Genomic DNA, 20,279 nt, shown 5'->3' on the forward strand with positions numbered 1-20,279 from the left:
TCAGTCTTGCTGAAGCAGAAAGTTAACTTTGTCAAATAGTGGAATTGTATATTTTAAGAATATTTTCACAAACAACTTGCTTGTATGATCTGCCACACTTCTTTATTTATTATGCTCCACAATGATTTTACTAAAGAAAATTTCTGCATTCATTATGGCAACATCGAAGTCAGAAAATTCCTTTGGGGCTCCAAGAAAGATTTTCTTTGACAAACTTTGCAAGGCAGCTAAATTCATTTGTTTCCTTGTAGAAACATGTTTTTTTATTACACAATTGTCCTTTCTTCTGTGTGCTATGCTGCTATGCTGACTACATATATTACAAAAGGTAATGGTTTCACCTTTTCCCGATCTCTGGATAACAAGGACAAGTTGCGTGTATCATGGACTGAACTTCTGTGCCAACTGATTTTGTGTAATCTTTCTTGGTGGCTCATCATCAGAGTCAGTTTCATGAGCAGATTTTTTTCCTTTGGCGCCAAATTTGGTTACACTAATATTGGCAGTTGGAGCATCCTTGGCCTTTTCCGTCAAGTTGAGAATGAAACCTCAGATGTAATACATTGTCACTGAGTACTGTATTATGAGCTACATTTATTCATATCATGGTACAATATGGCCACGGAAGTACAAGGTCACAATTGGAACAACCTCGGTCTTTGATGTTGTAACATGTGTGATGAACTGTGCCAGAGGCAAATCACCAAAGACATAAAACTAATGTGTATTCCTACAATATCTTCTGAGGCTATTTCACGACATCACAAAAGTGGCCGAATGATGTTCCAATATAAATACCGTATCCAAATGAAACAACTAATTCCGGAATGGAATTTATGATTTTTTCAACTGAAATTCGTAATGGAAAGAAGGAAAATCTTTATGGCATAAGTTACCCTAGAAAATTATGAAGCTTACATCAATATCGTAAGGGTAGGCAACTCTTGTACAGGTCAATCACAAACTTTGGTCCACATCTATGACATAGAACTAATGTTACTGTGTGGAAACCATTTATTTTACTTCAGTCACAGTACACTGGTCTTTGGTCCTTTAAGCCCCAAATCTTACTTCAAGTGCAATCCATCTACACAATTTGGTAAAGATAAGATAGTGTGAAACTAAATTATTGTGCAGAAATGAAAAAATTAACAGAAGATTAGATGGATGTCATAACAACATATGTTCTGCCTTAATGTGGGTTGCTTGAAGAGTCAAAAGCCAACTATCCTTATCTACCTGAGTTGCTGATCCAAAAGCATGTCCAAAGTCAATGCCAACCATCTGCCCATTTGTCAGGTTGACCATGAAATTTGACAGGTGTCGGTCCCCTATCCCCAGGATGTACTGACTGATACAGATGACAGCATGGGACACAGCACAGTGACAACGCAACACGTGGAATGCCTCAGGACCGGTGCTCATATGATGGAAAGCTCGTCTGCATGTCAAAAGTATTTGTATGATAAATAAATATAAAATTCTTTCATATATGACACATTATTAAAATGTTTTGTTTGACAGAATATCTATATATAAATAATACACTTTTTAAATCAGAATTTATCTGGTATCAAAATGTAAACATTTTAATTAACACAGCATTTTCCACTCATCAGATAATGTACCCACGTGATGTTCTTTCTCACTTCACCAAGACTACATCCTTGCAGTCTCTATAACTGGCATACCTTTCTTCTATTGCTAAGTCAACTTATAAAAATAAAGTAGTTCATACTGAGTGGTTTCAATCCACGACAAGCGCATCTGCATACATTCCACCTCCTTTACAAGATAGTTGTTATGGGCTTAATGCCATTTTTCAGCTCAAGATATGCCCCTCTCCAAGATAATAACAATGGTGAACACTATATCTATGGTAACAGTGTGAACTTTGCTACTAAAACATTTTAGTTATTGATGCTGCTGCTACATTGGTTTTCTTGTTGTATTATTGTGAGCTGCAACATTTTCTAGGCTAAATATTTTTATTTAAACTTGTTCTCTACACAAAGTGGAGAGAGAGAAAGAGATTTCTATGCATGAATTGAAAGCTGTAATGTGTAATTTAATAACTGAAAGTTAATAGAGTAAAGTAGAACACAGCTGTACCATTTTACCTCTATTCTTGGATTTATAAAACTTGCTTGCTATATGATCGTACCTTGTTAATATAAACTTAACTGGGACAGAGTGATAGAGTATCAATACACCACTGGGACAGAAAGAAAGAGTATCATTACACCACTGGGACAGAAAGAAAGATAGAGTATCAATACACCACTGGGACAGAAAGAAAGATAGAGTATCAATACACCAATGGGACAGAAAGAAAGACAGAGTATCAATACACCACATATGAGCCTGAATTATATGTTACTGTTTTGTGAATGATTATATCAATATACACACAAATGAATAAAACATCATGTTGGCACAACTTCCTGTTTCATTTTTTTTTGCACAAGAATATTTAGATTTTTTAATATTAAACATGTGAGTAGCCAAAAATGAAATCGGTGCAGATTATATAGAAAGCAAATATGATTGCCATAAAATATACTATGTGAATTAATGGTGTCAACATGATGACTTTATGTGTACACAAAATCATAATGCTGTAACCTGTGGTGTTTATTTGATATATTATTGATGTTATCTATCTAGTACACCTTGTTCTAGCCGAGAACATGTGTGAACTGAAATTCTACCCAGCTTTGACTTTTGACAAGTGACAGTTAGACTCTGGCAAACAGTGGAATAGAATGAATGACACACAGCTACTTATCTTAAATCAACAGGATTAACACCCACATGGAAATAAGTTGTTGTTGTTGTTGTTGTAGGGTTTAACGCCATTTTTCAGCACAAGATAGGCTATACATGGCGGCCAGTATAATTGGTGGAGGAAGAACCCTGGAAAACCCTGGGAAGAACCACCGACCCATGAGAATATACTGGTAGGCTTTCTCACGTACCAACGTTAGCCGAGGCTGAGACTCGAACTCATGCAGACAGAGGTGAAATGGCAGTGATCTGTAACAGCGAGCGCTTTAGACCTCTCGGCCACTTGGGGCCCCTAAATGACCATGGAAATAAGAAGGTCAGCACTGTTTTTCATCAATTGATGAGTGCTTCATCGTAAAGTTTATATTAAATCTGCCAAAAGCAGCATGATAATTAGCATAACTGTCAATTATCATCAAACATCACAATACAACATGCTCACTGAAGCCAAATTAAATGCTAACCACAATGATAATCAATTTACTGTCAGGGCTAAAATAAACCATTACACAGGGACAGAGAGACAACAGGAGGAGGTCTTGTTGTATACATTAGGGAAGATGTAAATGCAGAAAGGCGATTTGACTTGGAGACACATGAAATTGAGAGTATTTTGGTGGAAATTTCTCAAAATAATGCCAAATCATTCATAGTTGGCTTCATTTATAGACCACCTGCCACCAAAGCAATTTGGAATGATAACTTTTTGAAACAAATGGACAATGTTCTTGCACAGGAGAAAGAAACATATATACTCGGCGATATAAATAAGGACCTTTTCAATACTTCAATAAGGAACAACTGGATGGAATTTGTTGAATTATTAGGCCTAGTCCTGCTGGTAAATGAGCCCACATGGGCAAGTGAAAAATCAAACACTCTTACTGATCACATCTATACCAACCTACCAGACAATGTGGCTTGTGTTAATGTACCGAATGTTGGTCTTAGTGACCACTATCCTACTTTTCTGACAAAGATTAAATGCAAGAGAAATAAGAAACATACACACAAAACTATCACATATAGATCGTTCAAAAATTTGAATGAAGAACAATTTCTCAATGACCTATATAATGTTCCATAATGTTCCATGGAATATGATCCAAAATTTGGATGACATAGATGAAGCTCTGAGGGTGTGGACTGACTTATGGATGTAGTCTCTAAGCATGCACCACTGAAGTACATAGGTTAAGAATGAAAACCAACCTAACTGACTTACTAGTGAAATCCCAGACACCACGAAAACACGAGACCAATTCAAGGCTATGGGAAACCATGCACAATATAAAGTATGGAGAAATTAAAATAACAAGTATGATAAAAAAGCTAAAAAACTTATTATCAATCATTGCTTGAAAACAAAAACAGCAACACAAACTCCAGTTCAAAAGTCTTCAATGTACTCACTGGAGGAACACACAAAGATCAGACAAATAAAATTCACACACTTCTGGTAAATGACACCATAGTCACTCATTACACTGACATTCCAAATGTTTTCAATGATTTTTTCACCAACATTACCACAAAGTTAAAAGAACCAGTGATAAAACACTTTAATGAACTTAAAAAGTTCTGCAGCAGCAAAATCTCTGAGGAAGTATGTTTCTCTATCCCACCAGTATCAAAAAACTTTGTTAAAAATGTCTCAGTGAACTTGATACCAAAAAAGCTACAGGACTTAATCAGATTGGTCCATGACTTATTATATCTTAAGCCTCTGCTAGTTTAGATAGCATAACATTCATAATCAATTTAGGTATTGCAACCTTATCTCACCCCAAAATATGGAAAACTGCAAAAGTAACTGTTATTCACAAATCTGGTTCTAAGGATGATGCTGGTAACTACAGCCAATCTCAATACTACCAAGCTTGTCAAAATTGATTGAAAAGCATGTCCATGACTCATTCATGTCATATTTAAACAAACACTTGCTGTTACACCCTGATCAATCAGGCTTTAGACAAACATTCCTGTGAAACTGCCTTGATCTCCCTAACTGATAAATGGCTTCAAGCACTTGACCAAGGTAGAATAATAGGTTCTGTATTTGTAGATTTCAGGAAAGCTTTTGACATGGTGGATCATGAAATCCTTTTGAAGAAACTGAAAATCTACCAATGTAATGAAATCACAGTAAGATGGTTTACTTCATACTTAAGTAAGAGAACACAACACGTTTATATAAATAATGTTCTGTCTGAACCTGGAACAATTAGATATGGAGTACCACAAGGCTCAATTCTAATTCCATTACTATTTATCTTATTTATTAATGACCTGCCACTTTTACTAAGGGACTCAATATCATCTACAGATCTCTGTGCAGATGACACAACATTGTCAGACATCCAAAACACAAAGCATGAACTCGAAATTTCTTTACAGAATGCCCTAAACAAACTGGACAACTGGTGGACATGCAATGGCATGGTGATAAATACTAGTAAAACTAAAATATTACTTATCTCAACACAGCAAAAAAGAACTAATCTTGATAGTGATGAACTATGTCTGACATGGAAGGATAAAAATTTGCAAATGGTCTGTCATGATAGACTACTTGGTGTTCTGGTAGATAATAACCTATCATGGACTGAACATATCAAACATATCAGTAAAAAAGTCAATTCAAGTTTATGGCTTCTCAGTAGGATAAGACATTTTCTCTCTGAAAGACACAAAAAACTATTTTATAACAGTTACATACAACCCTATTTAGACTAATACAGTATGGGGTAATTCAAATAATAAAAACTTAGCAAAGCTGGCACATCTTCAAAAAAGAGCATTAGGGCTAATATCAATCCAGAAAGAAAGCAAGGAAAATTTAGCTGGTAAGTTAAAAATATTACCTATTAAAGACTAAATCCATTTGAGAAAAGCCAAATTAATGTACAGGATATCCAATAATAGTGCTCCTGAATATTTACAATCACTATTCCAGTATAGGCTGCCTGGCAATACTCCCCACCTGTGATCGATGTCTAATAAACAGTATAATAATAAAATAAAATAGAGACTGTCATACATATAATTATATTGTTATAAAGGATATACAATATATCAATTTAAATTATACAATTTTATATAGTGCATTAGCATTAAGTCCATTAGGATACAGAGTATCTAACTTATGAATCCAATAAGTTTCTTTTATGAGTCTATTCATGTCACCATGCACAATATCTAGTAGCATGAAAGAAAAATTGAGTAGAGAGTGATTATTGGTGTGAAAATGTGTTGAAATATTAGAGGAAAACTGAGGTTCTCTATAATTTTTTATATGAAAGTGATGATTATTCATTCTCTTAGAAACTTGTTGTAGTGTTTGTCCAACATATTGCATGCTACATCATTTTTTACAGGTTATTAAATAAATCACATCAGTTGATATGCAGTTAGTGTTATCACGTAGAGAAAATATCTCTTTTGTATTGGCACTACTGAAAAAAAGTACTTTCTCTCATGTTTGCACACTGAGAGCACCGGTGTCTGTTACATTTAGATGACGAAAAGTGTACTTTTTAATTTTCTGTCTGTTTAGTTCTAATGAAAAAATCTTGCAAATTCTTGGGTCTTCTATAAGCGAGAATTGGTTTAATTTTGAAAAGATATTGTGCATGGTGATATGAATAGACTCATAAAAGAAACTTATTGGATTCATAAGTTAGATACTCTGTATCCTAATGGACTTAATGCTAATGCACTATATAAAATTGTACAATTTAAATTGATATATTGTATATCCTTTATAACAATATAATTATATGTTCGACTGTTTGTCTCTATTTTATTTTATTATTTTACTAATTCAAGTTTCATTAGAGACTCGTGTATCTTTTAGATCCTGTCATATATAATTGTTATGATGATGCATATCATTTATGACGTTACATAATGATGCAACTGTTGTTTTAAAATAAAAGACGTCATCCGTTACTTTCAAAACATTTCGTGCCTGAAGAAGCATAAATTAAATGCGAAACTAGTTGCACAGAATTTTCGGCATTTGTGTTTTTTTTTATCACAATTAAGAAACAATATAAAATTCCAAAACCAATAACGAATTGTTTAACAAACATTTTCAATACTATGGATTTTTGCTCAGTAATAGTATTCCAGTTGAGATTAGAAATGCCCACTCTATTTCCTTCTTCCAAACCCAGTATATCCGCTGGCTTCAGAGATGCAGCTAATATAAATAAATTCCTTTGTATGAGGGCCTCAAGTAGATTAGTTCTTAGCTAATTGTGTTACCCTCTTTAAATAAAGTCATTAATACCTGAGCACAAGCAGGATTTATTTCAGAATGAGACATAAGAAAACTCACCTGGAGAGATCCCATGGTACCTTGCATTCCACCTGCTGCATCTCTCGTACGGTGTCAGTCTTAGTATACTTCTTGTACACATTCTCATATATCTGGGCCCAGTTACTCCCACCCACCTTCTCTGTCCACTTTTGATGATGTTTGAAGGGGCCATTACTGAAAGAAGAAAAAAACGAGTGAGTCAGAGATGACATATCACCTCCCGTCTCCCTTGTCCCTGAATTATGTAAAGACTCCTACTGAAATACCTTTAGATACTGGTCCAGCACTCTCAACTACTTATGCTATATTTTGTTTCCCTGACAACATTTAAAAAAATTGAATGCAGACAAATATGAGCATTACATATCAGATGACAATATTAGCAACTTGCTTGCCACATGAACCAGTTTGGTTGAGAACTGTGCTCTGGAAAACAAAATGTTTATTGATAGACAGACAAAACCAACAATGGACAGAGCAATACAAAGTCAAAGAAGACAAGAGTCATCAATATTTATGTCCTACCATAATGTCTGCATCAATATTTATGTCCTACCATAATGTCTGCAATGAAACAAAGTGATCTCATAGATTTTGTATATTCATATTTACAAAGCATACTGGAAGTAATAGCATCACGAGTTTTGATCTAGAAATGAAACTGTGAATGGTGGATGGTTGATGAACAGACTAACAGACAAATGTGTTAAAACTATTGAAGCTGAAGAATTGTGAATAGCAACAGGTACCTCTGAACTACAAGGTCTGTAATGTGTACCAAGATTGACAGAGGTATCTTAAATGGCTTTTTGGAGTCATGCTTTGGAAATGAAGTGTTAATGATGACTGTATGGATGAATGAATGAAAATACTACAAAAAGTATGACATGAAATGTTGAGCCCATGATCAAAACATTAGTGTAAATAGTGTCTGACTTTGACCCCAAGGTCAAAAGATTGAGCTAGCATGTTGTGCAATGAATTTTGTTAGCTTTATAATGATCCATATAATGTATGGAGAAAATCCATCTTGGGATTTAGGAAATATAAGCACAGGAAAAACATTAATTCAAACCTGAATGCAAATGTTCTAGGACTATGACATTGTCCCCAATATTAAAGGGGCAAATTCATCTACCACTCAATGAAATGTCTCAGCCTCATCCTAAGAATTAAGGAAATCAATCAAGTAATTTATAAAATATCAGCAAATGAAAAATACAGCTTTTGGGGAAAGGTGGAGTAAACACTATTTTTAATTATCAATATTTACCTGTGACTACTCCAGGATGCTAAACCTCAGTCCTTATTCCATACTCCAATCAGTACTGGAGGGCCAAAATTGAAATGAACACGATTACTGTCTGAATCCTTAGTCACATACTGAATACGATGATTTTTTATTATTATACTTGAATAGAGTACAGGTCATCAGAGCTCGGTGGAAGGAAGGAATCTTGCAAAAAGTAGCAGGCATGTATTACACAATTAAACTGAGCCCTCCCCCCCTCCCCAACTAATTGTATACAGCAGCAACACATTACCTGTGACTATTGCATTATTGAATTCACCAGACAGGAGGGATGCAAATGGCTTCAATAGATCTGGTATAGACCCTTACAGTAAAAGCTGGAAGAAGATTGGTCCACAAGTTGTGCCATCCACATAAGGCCCAATGAAAAAATGCCTTCACTCTCATGCACTAAAGACAGAAGATACAAGCAGTCAAAGGTAGTGCAGGTAACTCTCATAACATCATCCAAAGAGGAGTGACTGAAATAGGCTCAAGATGTAGCAATAGCCCTAACTTCATGGACTTTAAATCTCATGAACAAAAGGCCCCTCTCATTGAAGCACTGATAAACTCTCTTGATAGTGTGGACAACTGACCTGGAAATCATGGCCACTGAAATATTAAAGGAACCTTGAAGAAGTTGAGAGAGATCCTTATCCCTTAATAAAAAGCCAAATAAAACCTCATTGCTCTAATTGGGAAAAGGGGACTAACTTGATCATCACAGCAAAGAGACGACTGAGACTGGGAATTTCAGTAGGTAGTGGAGCTAGTGAAGATAACTGATTCTTATCTAGAAAAGAAGAGAAACTGAATCATAATTACTGTTGAAACATACACAGCTATTTTCCACTGGCAAGGCATGAAGCTTGCTCCTATACTTCACTGACACAAAAGACAGCAAGAAAACAGTCATACAGGTAAGGTTCTCAAAGAAAACTTCAATCAAAGATTCATAGGGGGGATATGACAATGCCAAACAAGGTTCCATTAATTAGTAAGATACTGGTCTCTGAAGCTCAAAATACCCAATGAGATCAGAAAGATGAGGTTCCAACCCAGCTGTGAAACCCTTAGACAACTTGACTGTTAGTATGGGCTGTCTATTGCCCTTAATAGTAGACACTGAATGTCTCAAAAAGAAAGATTAGAAAATATGCAACTGCACTCATAAGGGATAACTATGATCAAAAGTCAATAGTGGGGTCTACAACACTAAAGGCAACATTATATTAAATTTAAAAGTTAGCAAAGTAAACTTAATCCTTTATGACCTAACATTCAGTTTTATAATCTGCATTTCCAAACACCAGTTAGGTCAGATTTTATTGCTACATCTAGATGTAGTTTTGTTTTGGCTTTTTCTTCCTTTTAAGAGGGTGATTGTCCCTTTTGCATTGTTTGCTTTGTTCCAAACACCAGTTTCATTGCTACATCTTGATGTACTTTTGTTTTGGCTTTTTTTTCTTTCTAAGAGGGTGATTGTCCCTTCTGCTTTGTTTTCATTTCTTAGATGACACCTCTTGTTCATTCTATAACATAAAGACGCAAGTTCGATCGCCCATGCATTTTATTTGATAAACATAGGTAGATTACAGTGTCTGAGGTTCCCTTGTAAGGTTAGTCTAGTTCCCTGGTCAAGTGAATCTAATATGGTAACCCAGATCCAGACAAAATATGGCCAAGCTAATATCTGGTTTTCACCGCACTCTTGTTCCATAAGGTAGTGATTTAGAGGTCAGTTCAGTAAGTCTTATATTTACAAAGCTGCTGGAAACTATTCAATGCAATCATCAAGGTCAGATTGCTGATTGGAATACTTGAGGAAAAATTTATGCAAAGTGCATGAGATCTGTGTATGGACAATGACCAAGACTGGCCTGTAATGTATCACTAGCATTTCTTGAAAAGTTATTGTACTTTATGAAATTTCGCTGATTAACTCCTTTTCTTTTAATACTGTTTTCTGAGGGCAGGCAACTACTGGTCAATGTTCCTAAGATAGAAGACTTATTTCATTAATATCTGCCTTTAAACCACAGCAATTTTATTATGGAAGTGGTGGAAGTATCCGAGTCCTGGGACGTTCCTCTAACATGGAATCAGTGGTCTCTGAAGTTTCCATATTTTCTAGACTTCTGAACTTCCTGAAGAGCTTTATGGGACCATCAGATCCTAGTCAGGTAGATTCAAGCAAGTGTGTGCTGGTAGTTTTGTAAGCCAGAACTAGCCAGGGTCTTGTAAGTAGTGTTTGTAACTGACTACTTGTTTTTTTTCCGCTTCACTCTCAGTTTGGGTGGTTGGTTACATAGGTTTGGGAGGTGTCAGGACTGTAATCCTTATCTTGCCCTGTGACCAGGTAATGAATTTGTGTAGGACTTTTTCCTCCATTCTAGCAGCTTTCAGGTTGGACTGGACTGTATTGTCAAGTGGAGCTGGGGCTTCCACTAACTTTCTGGCTTCAGGGAAGCTCAAGCCTTTCTCAAGTTTTACATGCTACATGTCCTAGACTTACTGAAGTATCTTCTGGATGATATGTGGTCATCCTGCCAATCAGCAATAGAGATTTTCTTCCTGCATGATATTCTATTGTGATTTTCTTGCCCACTCCTAGGGTAGACTGTTTTAAGTTGCAACTATCTTTGTGGAGACCATACTTCTGGCATTTTAATCATCCAAAGGAACTTGGGATGAAAGGGTCCACTGAAATGTTCAGGAATCCTGTCTACATCAACACAGACAAAATGGTGCAGTCAAAGGTCAATAGAAAAGCGTTAGTGGGAATCAACTTCCTGTTGCAGGAAATGTTGATTCATTAAAATTAATTTTGAGTTTTGAAAGTTTAGACCATCTCAGTCTCAATGCAACCAATTGCATGAAACCTTTACACAAATTAAGAGATCTGTGTTGATCAGTTTTTATGGTTATTTCCACAATTAGCTTTGAGCAAAGCAGACTGTCAGTGCGGTTACAGCTGCACAAATATTTGGCCCAAGGTAAGTTTGTCTACATTTTTTTGGCTTTCAAGTCAGGCATTGACCTACATAAGCCATCAGTTTCTTATTCTCACTACTGGATTAAATGAAAAATCATGGCCAATTTCCTTGACTCAAAACAGTTTCATCTTAAAAATTACTGGCTGAATTATTCCTGATATTTCTAAGACCAGATCTACAACAACTACTGGATTGTATGGTGTGTCCTTGGGCAAGGCACTTTACGCAAATTGCCTTGGCACTAAAAACACCAACATATGTTGCTGTGCCATAAAGCACCAAACTAAACTGTGAATTGTTTCTTTATTACCTAACATGCAAACAATTCACAATGTTTGGTCAAGAAACTTATGCACAAACAAAATTTATTCTGCAAAATCCAGTTTTCTTTACATCACAATGTCTTTAACAAATGATCCCCAAATACATAGGCATCTTTCATACCTTGCATGCAAACCATCCACGAGCTGAAGGTCCAGAACCAAAGTTATTATGTAAAAACCATTCTCCATCATTGTCAGTGACCTTGACCTTTGAAATTTTTCTCCCAAAATTAGGCTTCTTTATTACCCAAATGTAAATCAACCACAAGAACTAAAATGTTTGTGCAAAAAAACATTTTTCTTCTTCCATTCAGCAACTAAAACCATTTAAATTTTAATCCCCATGACAGGCTTCTTCCTTAACCCAAGTGCAAGCCATCCATAATGCTGAGTTCAGGCCTCTTAATAGAAGTGAAGTTATTGTGCTGAAACAATGTTTTTTTCTTTCAGTCAGTGACGATGACCTTTTTGACCCAATCACAAGCCATCCAAAAGGTTTGGTCTAGGAATGAAACATAATGTTACTATGCAGGAACTATTTTTTTTCCTATTATTCACAGTGACCTCAACTCTGACCTTTGAGTTCTTCTTTACCCCAACAGCACACTATCTACCAGGTTTGGTCCTGGTATACAATATTTAAGTAATGTTATTGTGCAGAAACCATTTCTGTTCTACAATTGCTGACCTTGATCTATGACCTTTTGATTCAGGCTTCTTCCTTACACCAAGTGCAAGCCATTCAAAAAGTTTGGTTCAGGTATGTGAGGCAAAAGTAATGTCTTTGTTCAGAAACCATTTTTCTCATCTAAGTTAAAGTGCCCTTGATCTAAACCTTTTGACAGCAAAATCGATAGGGCTATTCTTACCCCAAGTGCAAGTCACTGACAAAGTTTGGTAGCTGTAGATGGTGGAGAACTCGAGTCATTGCACAAAAATGAAATTGTAATGACAGATGGAAAGACAGACAGACACCATAAGTTCTGTCTTATTGCAGATGTATAAAAAAAATGGAATGATTACTGTAATGACTTGAAAATCCAAATAAGTTATATAGATATAAATGCAGATATGTTTTCAAACTTAATTTATCTACCTCAAGTCATTTTCGCTTAACTCTGCTAACAAGATTATTAATTTAAAACAAAAGTTTTAAAATGTCCAAAAAATTGCAGATAAAAAAGGCCACAAATACGGTATCAGGAACCACTTGAAATATCTAATATGCTGATTTTGAGCTATCTTGTTTACAAAGTGACGTGATGGACAAATGACAAAAACCTATGTCTCCCTCCTTCTGACACAGACATAAAAATGCACATAATAATTTCATTTCATTGTCATTTTTGTCTTCTTTATAGTTACACTTGTTCCCTGTTCTGTAAGACATGTACTGATATTTTTTCCATTTTAAATTATGTTGAAAAATATTTTCTGAAAGGTGCAGGAAATGAAATGAACTGAGAGTTTATTTGGTACTTCAAACCTCTGGCCCATGATACAAGACAGGTCAAACAGAATATAATACAGTGCACCGTAAAGAGTACAGTAAAATACATTCGTTTAGGTGTTGATACTTTTTAACAACTTGTCTCCTAGTTTAAAAAGCAAAATACAAAACTTTTGAAACATTTGTAATAAGGCTGAGCAGGTATTCAATTTTTTAATTTGCCTAATGAAGGGTTTATATAATACATCTCGTCTAGCTATCTCTGTCTTAAATTTGTATCAGAATTACATATATATACAAAATGACATTCATCTTCTACACACTTGATATTTTCTTTATGGAACAATTTGCAAACTCTTTGATTTCTTTTGATTTTAGTGTGTCTTACTTGTTCAATCCTTAAATCACATTTAGAACACTGAAAAGATGCAAACGCGTCTCTGAAAATGCAAGTCAGATCTAATGTTAAATACTCCTCAATATTAAATAACAACTTGTATCGATATCAGTCTTAAATAACAACTTGTATCAATATGTTTATTCTAGATCACCTACTCTGATCTAAAGAAAGCTGTCTCCTGGGGCGTCAGACTGTCCGACAAGAATTCTTTCAGAGGTATTGTGTTGTTCATCCATTCAATCAATCCAACTCTGTAAAAAGATATGTCATAATACTCTTATTAGACCATTGCTGACAAATATAACAATTTTACAACACCTCCATTTAAAAATTAATACTGGCCAAGAAAAGTTGTGTCGTTGTTTGTCTACTCAGCTTTAAATCTGACTTATATATACCCTAATTAATGAAATGACTAATGTTTTGGGATTTTTTAAAATAAATTTAATGCTTTTAGTTTTAAAAATCATTTGAAGGTACAAACTATAGGGTTGGTATGAAAATACTACAGCTGGGGGCAAGGTACATGTATATCAGTCATGCTGAAATCTTGGACTGCTCAGGTACAGCTGGGAGCATGGTACATGTACATCAGTCATGCTGAGATCTTAGACTGCTCAGGTACAGCTGGGGGCATGGTACATGTATATCAGTCATGATGAGATCTTAGACTGCTCAGTTATAGCTGGGAACTGCACGATTGAGCAGCTCAGATGGTTCAATGTTATGTCATACACACAACTCTTGACACAACTTTGTCAGCATATAATTCTATTTATCAGTCATCAGCCATATGTATTATAATATTGAAAAAGTAGTATACAGTTTGAATGTCTGTATGGAATGAATGAGAAAAAAAAAAGATATTTATGTCACTTGCCCATCTAGAATACATTCCTTGTTTATTTTGCATTTGGCTTTAGAATTACCAACATGGAAGAATGCCTTCCAGAGAAGAGGCAGTTAATGTTATTTCAAAGTTGTGTCTCATAAAACCCCCATGGCAATAATACTTTTCATTCGGATTCAATGTTGTGTCTCATAAAAACCCATGGCAATAATACTTTTCATTCGGATTCAATGTTGTGTCTCATAAAACCCCCACGGAAATAATACTTTTCATTCGGTTTCAAAGTTGTCTCATAAAAACCCCATGGCAATAATACTTTTCATTTGGATTCAATGTTGTGTCTCATAAAACCCCATGGCAATAATACTTTTCATTCGGATTCAATGTTGTGTCTCATAAAAACCCCATGGCAATAATACTTTTCATTCGGATTCAATGTTGTGTCTCATAAAAACCCCATGGCAATAATACTTTTCATTCGGATTCAAAGTTGTGTCTCATAAAAACCCCATGGCAATAATACTTTTCATTCGGATTCAAAGTTGTGTCTCATAAAAACCCCATGGCAATAATACTTTTCATTCGGATTCAAAGTTGTGTCTCATAAAAACCCCACGGCAATAATACATTTCATTCGGAAGTAGCAATAACCAGATTTTCAAGATGGCCACTATGGCTGCCATATTGGAACAGTCATATTTGGATACCAGATTGGCGGCATTTTCATTTAGGACCAACTAGACATTATAAGAAGTCTTTTAGAAAAACTCCCATGTTCATCTGACCATCAGTTCAGGAGGCGTAGCAATAAAAGATTTTCAAAAATGCCCACTGTGGTGGCCATATTGGACATCAGATCAGCCCCATTTCCATTTCGGACCAACTAGACATCATAAAATGCCTCCTGGTGGAAATCACATGTCAATATGACTTTCCATTCAGGCAGAGTAGCATCAACAAGGCTTTCAAGATGAGTGCCATGTTAGACATATTTGACATTAGCAACATTTTCAGGGCACTGACACAGATATTATTAGCTTCAGAGAGTGATAGGTGTAAGGTGAAGTTATTTACATTTGTAACATGTACTGTGTAGAGAATGTTGGCATAATGCCATGTTACAATGATATGTTATGGCTGAAATTTCTTTGGATATTGTACTTGTGGAAACTGTGCATGATCTAAGCACACAGCTAACAAAAATGACTGCTCACTGCTAAAATATCAGCCTGAATTAGTTTAGAGAACACTATGTTTAGCAGTTTTTAAAATAGGGAAATCTGCTAGACTAGACAATAGCAGCTTCTGAAAGTGTAATGAATGAATTACCATATATATAAAATGTGTATACTCTATAACCCAAATTACATCCATCATTCATATACCATAAAAAAGGGAAAATTAAAAGTTCTTTGAACAACACATAAGATATCCAATGTCTTTTTTAAATAGCCAGTATAACACACAAGGAACACCAGGGAAATTCTTTTTCTTTAAAAATCTAACTTGATGCAAAATAAAAAACTGTACAGCACCATCTTGGAACGAACTTGACATCATAAGAAGTATTTTAATGAAACCCTCATGCTCTTATGACCATACGTTCAGGAAGTAGTGATATGATCATCCATTCTGACAAAGCAGCAATAAAATGATTTTCAAAATGGCCATTGTGTTGGTCATATTGGACATATGATCAGAACCAATTTCATTTAGGACCAACAAGATTTTCAAGATGAGTGGCATCATTTTTATTTGGGACCAACTAGATTGTGGGATGAATGTGTGCATAAAGTTTCATGGCAGTCCTCCAAGTAATTTTGGATCAGTAGCAATAACACATTGACAACAGACCATCCGATAAGCCCTTTTAGTCTATGACCAGAACAGCTAAAATTCAACTTTACTGAAACACAGTAGCAGTAATTTTGTATAAATAAGCTATTGGTCTGGATAGATCCTTCTAAGAAATTGTGAAAAATAAATGTCTGATGAAGAATGTGTGTTACATAATGTGTACAGAAATCAAATGCTCTGTAATCTACATCATCAAACCAAATATGTCCTGATCATTAAGTTTTATGCAGAGAAACATAATTGATACAATTTTCAACTTTCTTCAAGACTGACTTGATCTTCAACGCTGACTTGATCTAAAAGCTGGACATAAATGTCATTTAATGCTTTTGTTTAAATGGGAGTCCAGAACATCTCTGTTTAAATGGGAGTCCAGGTATTTCTAAAATAAATGTCTTTTATATGTGCGTCTCTTTAAACACTTTACCTTGAATATGCCCTTTTGGACACCTATGCCATATTTAAAGGTAAGCGTATTTCTCATTCTGTTTGCAAAGACACCTGTTCACCAGCTGCAAGAAGACTATTTTGATGCCTACCTTAAATATATGCCATTTTTATCTGGTTTTTATGGCGCCACCTTTGGGGATACCCGCCAATCATAAACTATAGGCATTGGGGAAATGTGTTAAAGTTTCATAGTATTCCTCTACGTATTTTAGGAGCAGTAGTGATAACAAGCTTGTGCTAACAAATGGATGGACAAAAGAAAATTTCATAAGCTCTTCTGGTCTGTGACCTGGAGAGTGAATGATTACTAAGTAATTTCTTTGTACTTGATTTTTACTAAATGAGTACTGTTTCTTTTATCTTACTAAATATTCACTTTTACTTGGCATTGCTTAAACAGATTTTATTTAATTCAGTATAATAAATTACCTAAGACTATTACTAAGTAATAAGATTCCTAAATTTTTAAACACGAATTACTTATATGTTTTATTTGAAAAAGATAGTCTACCTGAAGCAGTTTTAAAACTTGATTACTTATTTTTACTTGTTAATTAGTCAACTTTTCATGGCTCCTTTAAAACAGATATAACTTAATTTAATAAAATGAAAGAATATTAACAAGTAACAAGTGTTACAACTCTACAGTCTTAAACTAAGTAATAGAAAGAAGCAAAAGAATCAAGTTTATTAAAACTTAATAATTTATTTCTCTCTGTTATAAAATAAAAATTTAACAGGTACTTACAGTATTATGAATTAAATCCAATGAAATACTAAAATGTTCAACACAAGTCCAAAATAATCGAGTTTTCCAGTGTCCTGGATTCCTCTATACAAATTCACAATAATCCCAGAATATTTTAGCCCAGAGCCACAAGCCCATTAAACGTTTCCTCACCAATCATATCTGACACAAAATTAAACACATCTGCAGAGTGATATTAAAACAAGAATATAAAAAACAGGAATGAAGTGTCATTACACACGCCCATATGCCCCTACATTGCAATGTTTTCCCACTTGATATGTGACTTATGTAACAATACCCCACATACAACAGAACTCACATGACTGACCCTTCCAATGGGAAATCACCCCAAACTTGTAAACAGTTTCATTATTATGATTTAATTTTAGAACTTGTCAACACCTATTTATAGCTCCTATGCAATCTACAGGCATGTACCAAAAGTGAAAGACACAATATAGATATATGTAACATACATCATTTCCTTTTCTGGCAAGAAATACCAACAGGACTAACTTTAAAAAGATTACTTAAAAGAAATTAGACTTTATAAAAACAAACAGATTTGTGCCTGCAAACCACCTAAATCCTTACACAATAACTAATGAAATTTTAAGTTTTACAAGTGCTATACCCCAACAGAAATATATCTTTAGGCAGTTGCATGAACTAAGACACCACAATCCTATTTTACGACATCCTGAGACATCCAAGAGAAACAGTTGGCAGTTTCCTGTATTTGAAATAATCCTGATAAACAGTGGTCCCCCTCTTGAATGCCCCCCCCCCCAACAAGCGGGCATCCCCTTCTTACAGCCAGAATCCCTTAAAGTACCCCTCAAGAATGGCCACCCCTCTAATGCAGCCAGCGGCCAGCATATTAGTGTAAAAATGTCAAATGTTCCCCTCACAAGCGGCCACTTTTTCCCCCAAATGTATCCAGAACCAATAATTAATTCATATCGTGACGTAAGTTAATTATCTTTATCGTCGATACATGACTCCCAATGTCAAGTTTCCGTTACTGAAAGAAGTGTTGACTAAAGTACATGTAACAGTAAGATTAATATTGTATCATTGTCTATAAAAGCCAACGTTTACAGGAAATGGGCTCAACAATGTTATGACAGAGTTCTGGGCTTCACACACCTGTCGAGTTCTTCTCTTTGACGATTACAACTGGATGTAATTGTCAAGATCATAACAGGGTCAGCATAGGCTAAAAATAGATTTTTTGCATTAACACACACACACACACACAGATTAACCTTGACCTTGAGCAAAACGGTACCAGACAAAGACCAAAAATTCAAGTGGCAACACATTTATCGATTCCTTTACGAAGAAATTATGTCCACTCGACAAAAGTTTCGTCTGCATAATTAAATCGCATACAGTTAGCAACATCCGAATAAATCATTATCAAACATTAACATGTCATCACGTAAATGAAGATGTAATATTTTAGAAGAAAGTCGGTTATTCTACTTGACATCGGGTGAGTTAGGGAGGGGGGACATGCAGAACAATTTTATGTAGAAAAGACTTGAATAAAACAATTTATGTTTGAAAGACTCAAATAAACAACGTCATAACCGATAAGGAGGTTATTCAGCAGCAGTGAGAATATGGAGCAAACAGAAAGTGAATCATGTATGTACCAAGATTTAAATGATGTTTTTGAATGGTTTTACAAGGTGCATGACAACAATACCAGCTCACATATCACGCTACACCAAGAATAAGAACGATTAATGTATATTCAGTTGAAATAAGTCTATTATTATAACAAGAAGAACCTTTCAATAAGTAATGTTACTTTTAAACGAAGATATTAAATGAATATATTATGTGCTTTGAAGTGTGTAGGTTTCTTACTACGTACATTACATAAACTTCTCAAAAATTTTTAGTTCCCCTCTGGAAAGGTCACCTGTCTTATAAGGCCGCTTTCCTGGTGCAGAAGGGGTTGCTGTATAAGAGGGGGACCACTGTATTATGAACTTGAGATCAATAACATCATTTGCTGTTTGGATGCATGTTAGTGAAATGAAAAAAAGAATTCAAGCTGAATGACATTCATATGGGCAACAGACAAATGTTTATAATAGGCATCTCATCAACTGAAAATCTGCTGGACTTCTTGAGGTAAACATCTTTTATTATAACTGGCTAACCTTGGTGTCATGGGGATGACCTGATAGGTACGGAGTTTGAGTTTTCGGTTTCGACATGCAGGATCATTGTTGAAAACTTGATTCATGATAAAAAACAGCTGTTCCACTCTCTGGTCAAGACGCAAGTCTTCCCCACCTTTCACTAGGTAACGGTATTCCTTTTCATCATTTCCAAGGATTGTTATTCTCTTGGGCTTACGAAGAGATGACATCACCAAGACCTGGTACAGAATCATATAAGTTAGTATTTAATCATAAACACAATATTGTATCATGTAACTCATTTGTAACAAACTTGATTATAGTATAGTACAAGATAAGACAAAAGTTGATAGTATAGATCAAAATAAGACAAAAGTTAACAAACTTGATAACAAAATTTATTACAGTATTGTTCAAGTTAAGACAAAAGTATACAAAATTGAGTCTAGTAAAAGTCAGTCAAAACAAATGTAAAATTTTTTTATCACAGTATAGTTCAAGACAAGTTAATAAAATTGATTATAGTATCGTGCAAGTTCAGACAGAAGTTAACAAAACTGATTATAGAATAGCTCACGTTAAGACAAAAGTTAACAAAATTAATTTTAGAATAGCTCAAGTTAAGACAAAACTGCTGA

General features: G+C 34.9%; 1 protein-coding gene across 1 annotated transcript in view; it reads right to left on the bottom strand.

The window, feature by feature from the left end:
• The window catches only part of LOC149802584 (DNA-dependent protein kinase catalytic subunit-like), a 407,613-nt gene that overhangs the window by 17,592 nt on the left and 369,742 nt on the right, over positions 1-20,279 (bottom strand). Inside the window, exons 87-90 of the mRNA XM_089951857.1 lie at positions 19,660-19,880; positions 13,730-13,825; positions 7,130-7,285; positions 1,240-1,441 (exon numbers count right to left, since the gene is read on the bottom strand). Coding sequence (XP_089807983.1) covers positions 1,240-1,441; positions 7,130-7,285; positions 13,730-13,825; positions 19,660-19,880 — 675 coding nt within the window. The remainder of the gene's footprint in view (positions 1-1,239; positions 1,442-7,129; positions 7,286-13,729; positions 13,826-19,659; positions 19,881-20,279) is intronic.

This window comes from Sinohyriopsis cumingii, chromosome 3 (genome assembly GCF_028554795.1).
Source record: "Sinohyriopsis cumingii isolate HCF-2022 chromosome 3, ASM2855479v2, whole genome shotgun sequence".
NCBI classification, from domain to species: domain Eukaryota; kingdom Metazoa; phylum Mollusca; class Bivalvia; order Unionida; family Unionidae; genus Sinohyriopsis; species Sinohyriopsis cumingii.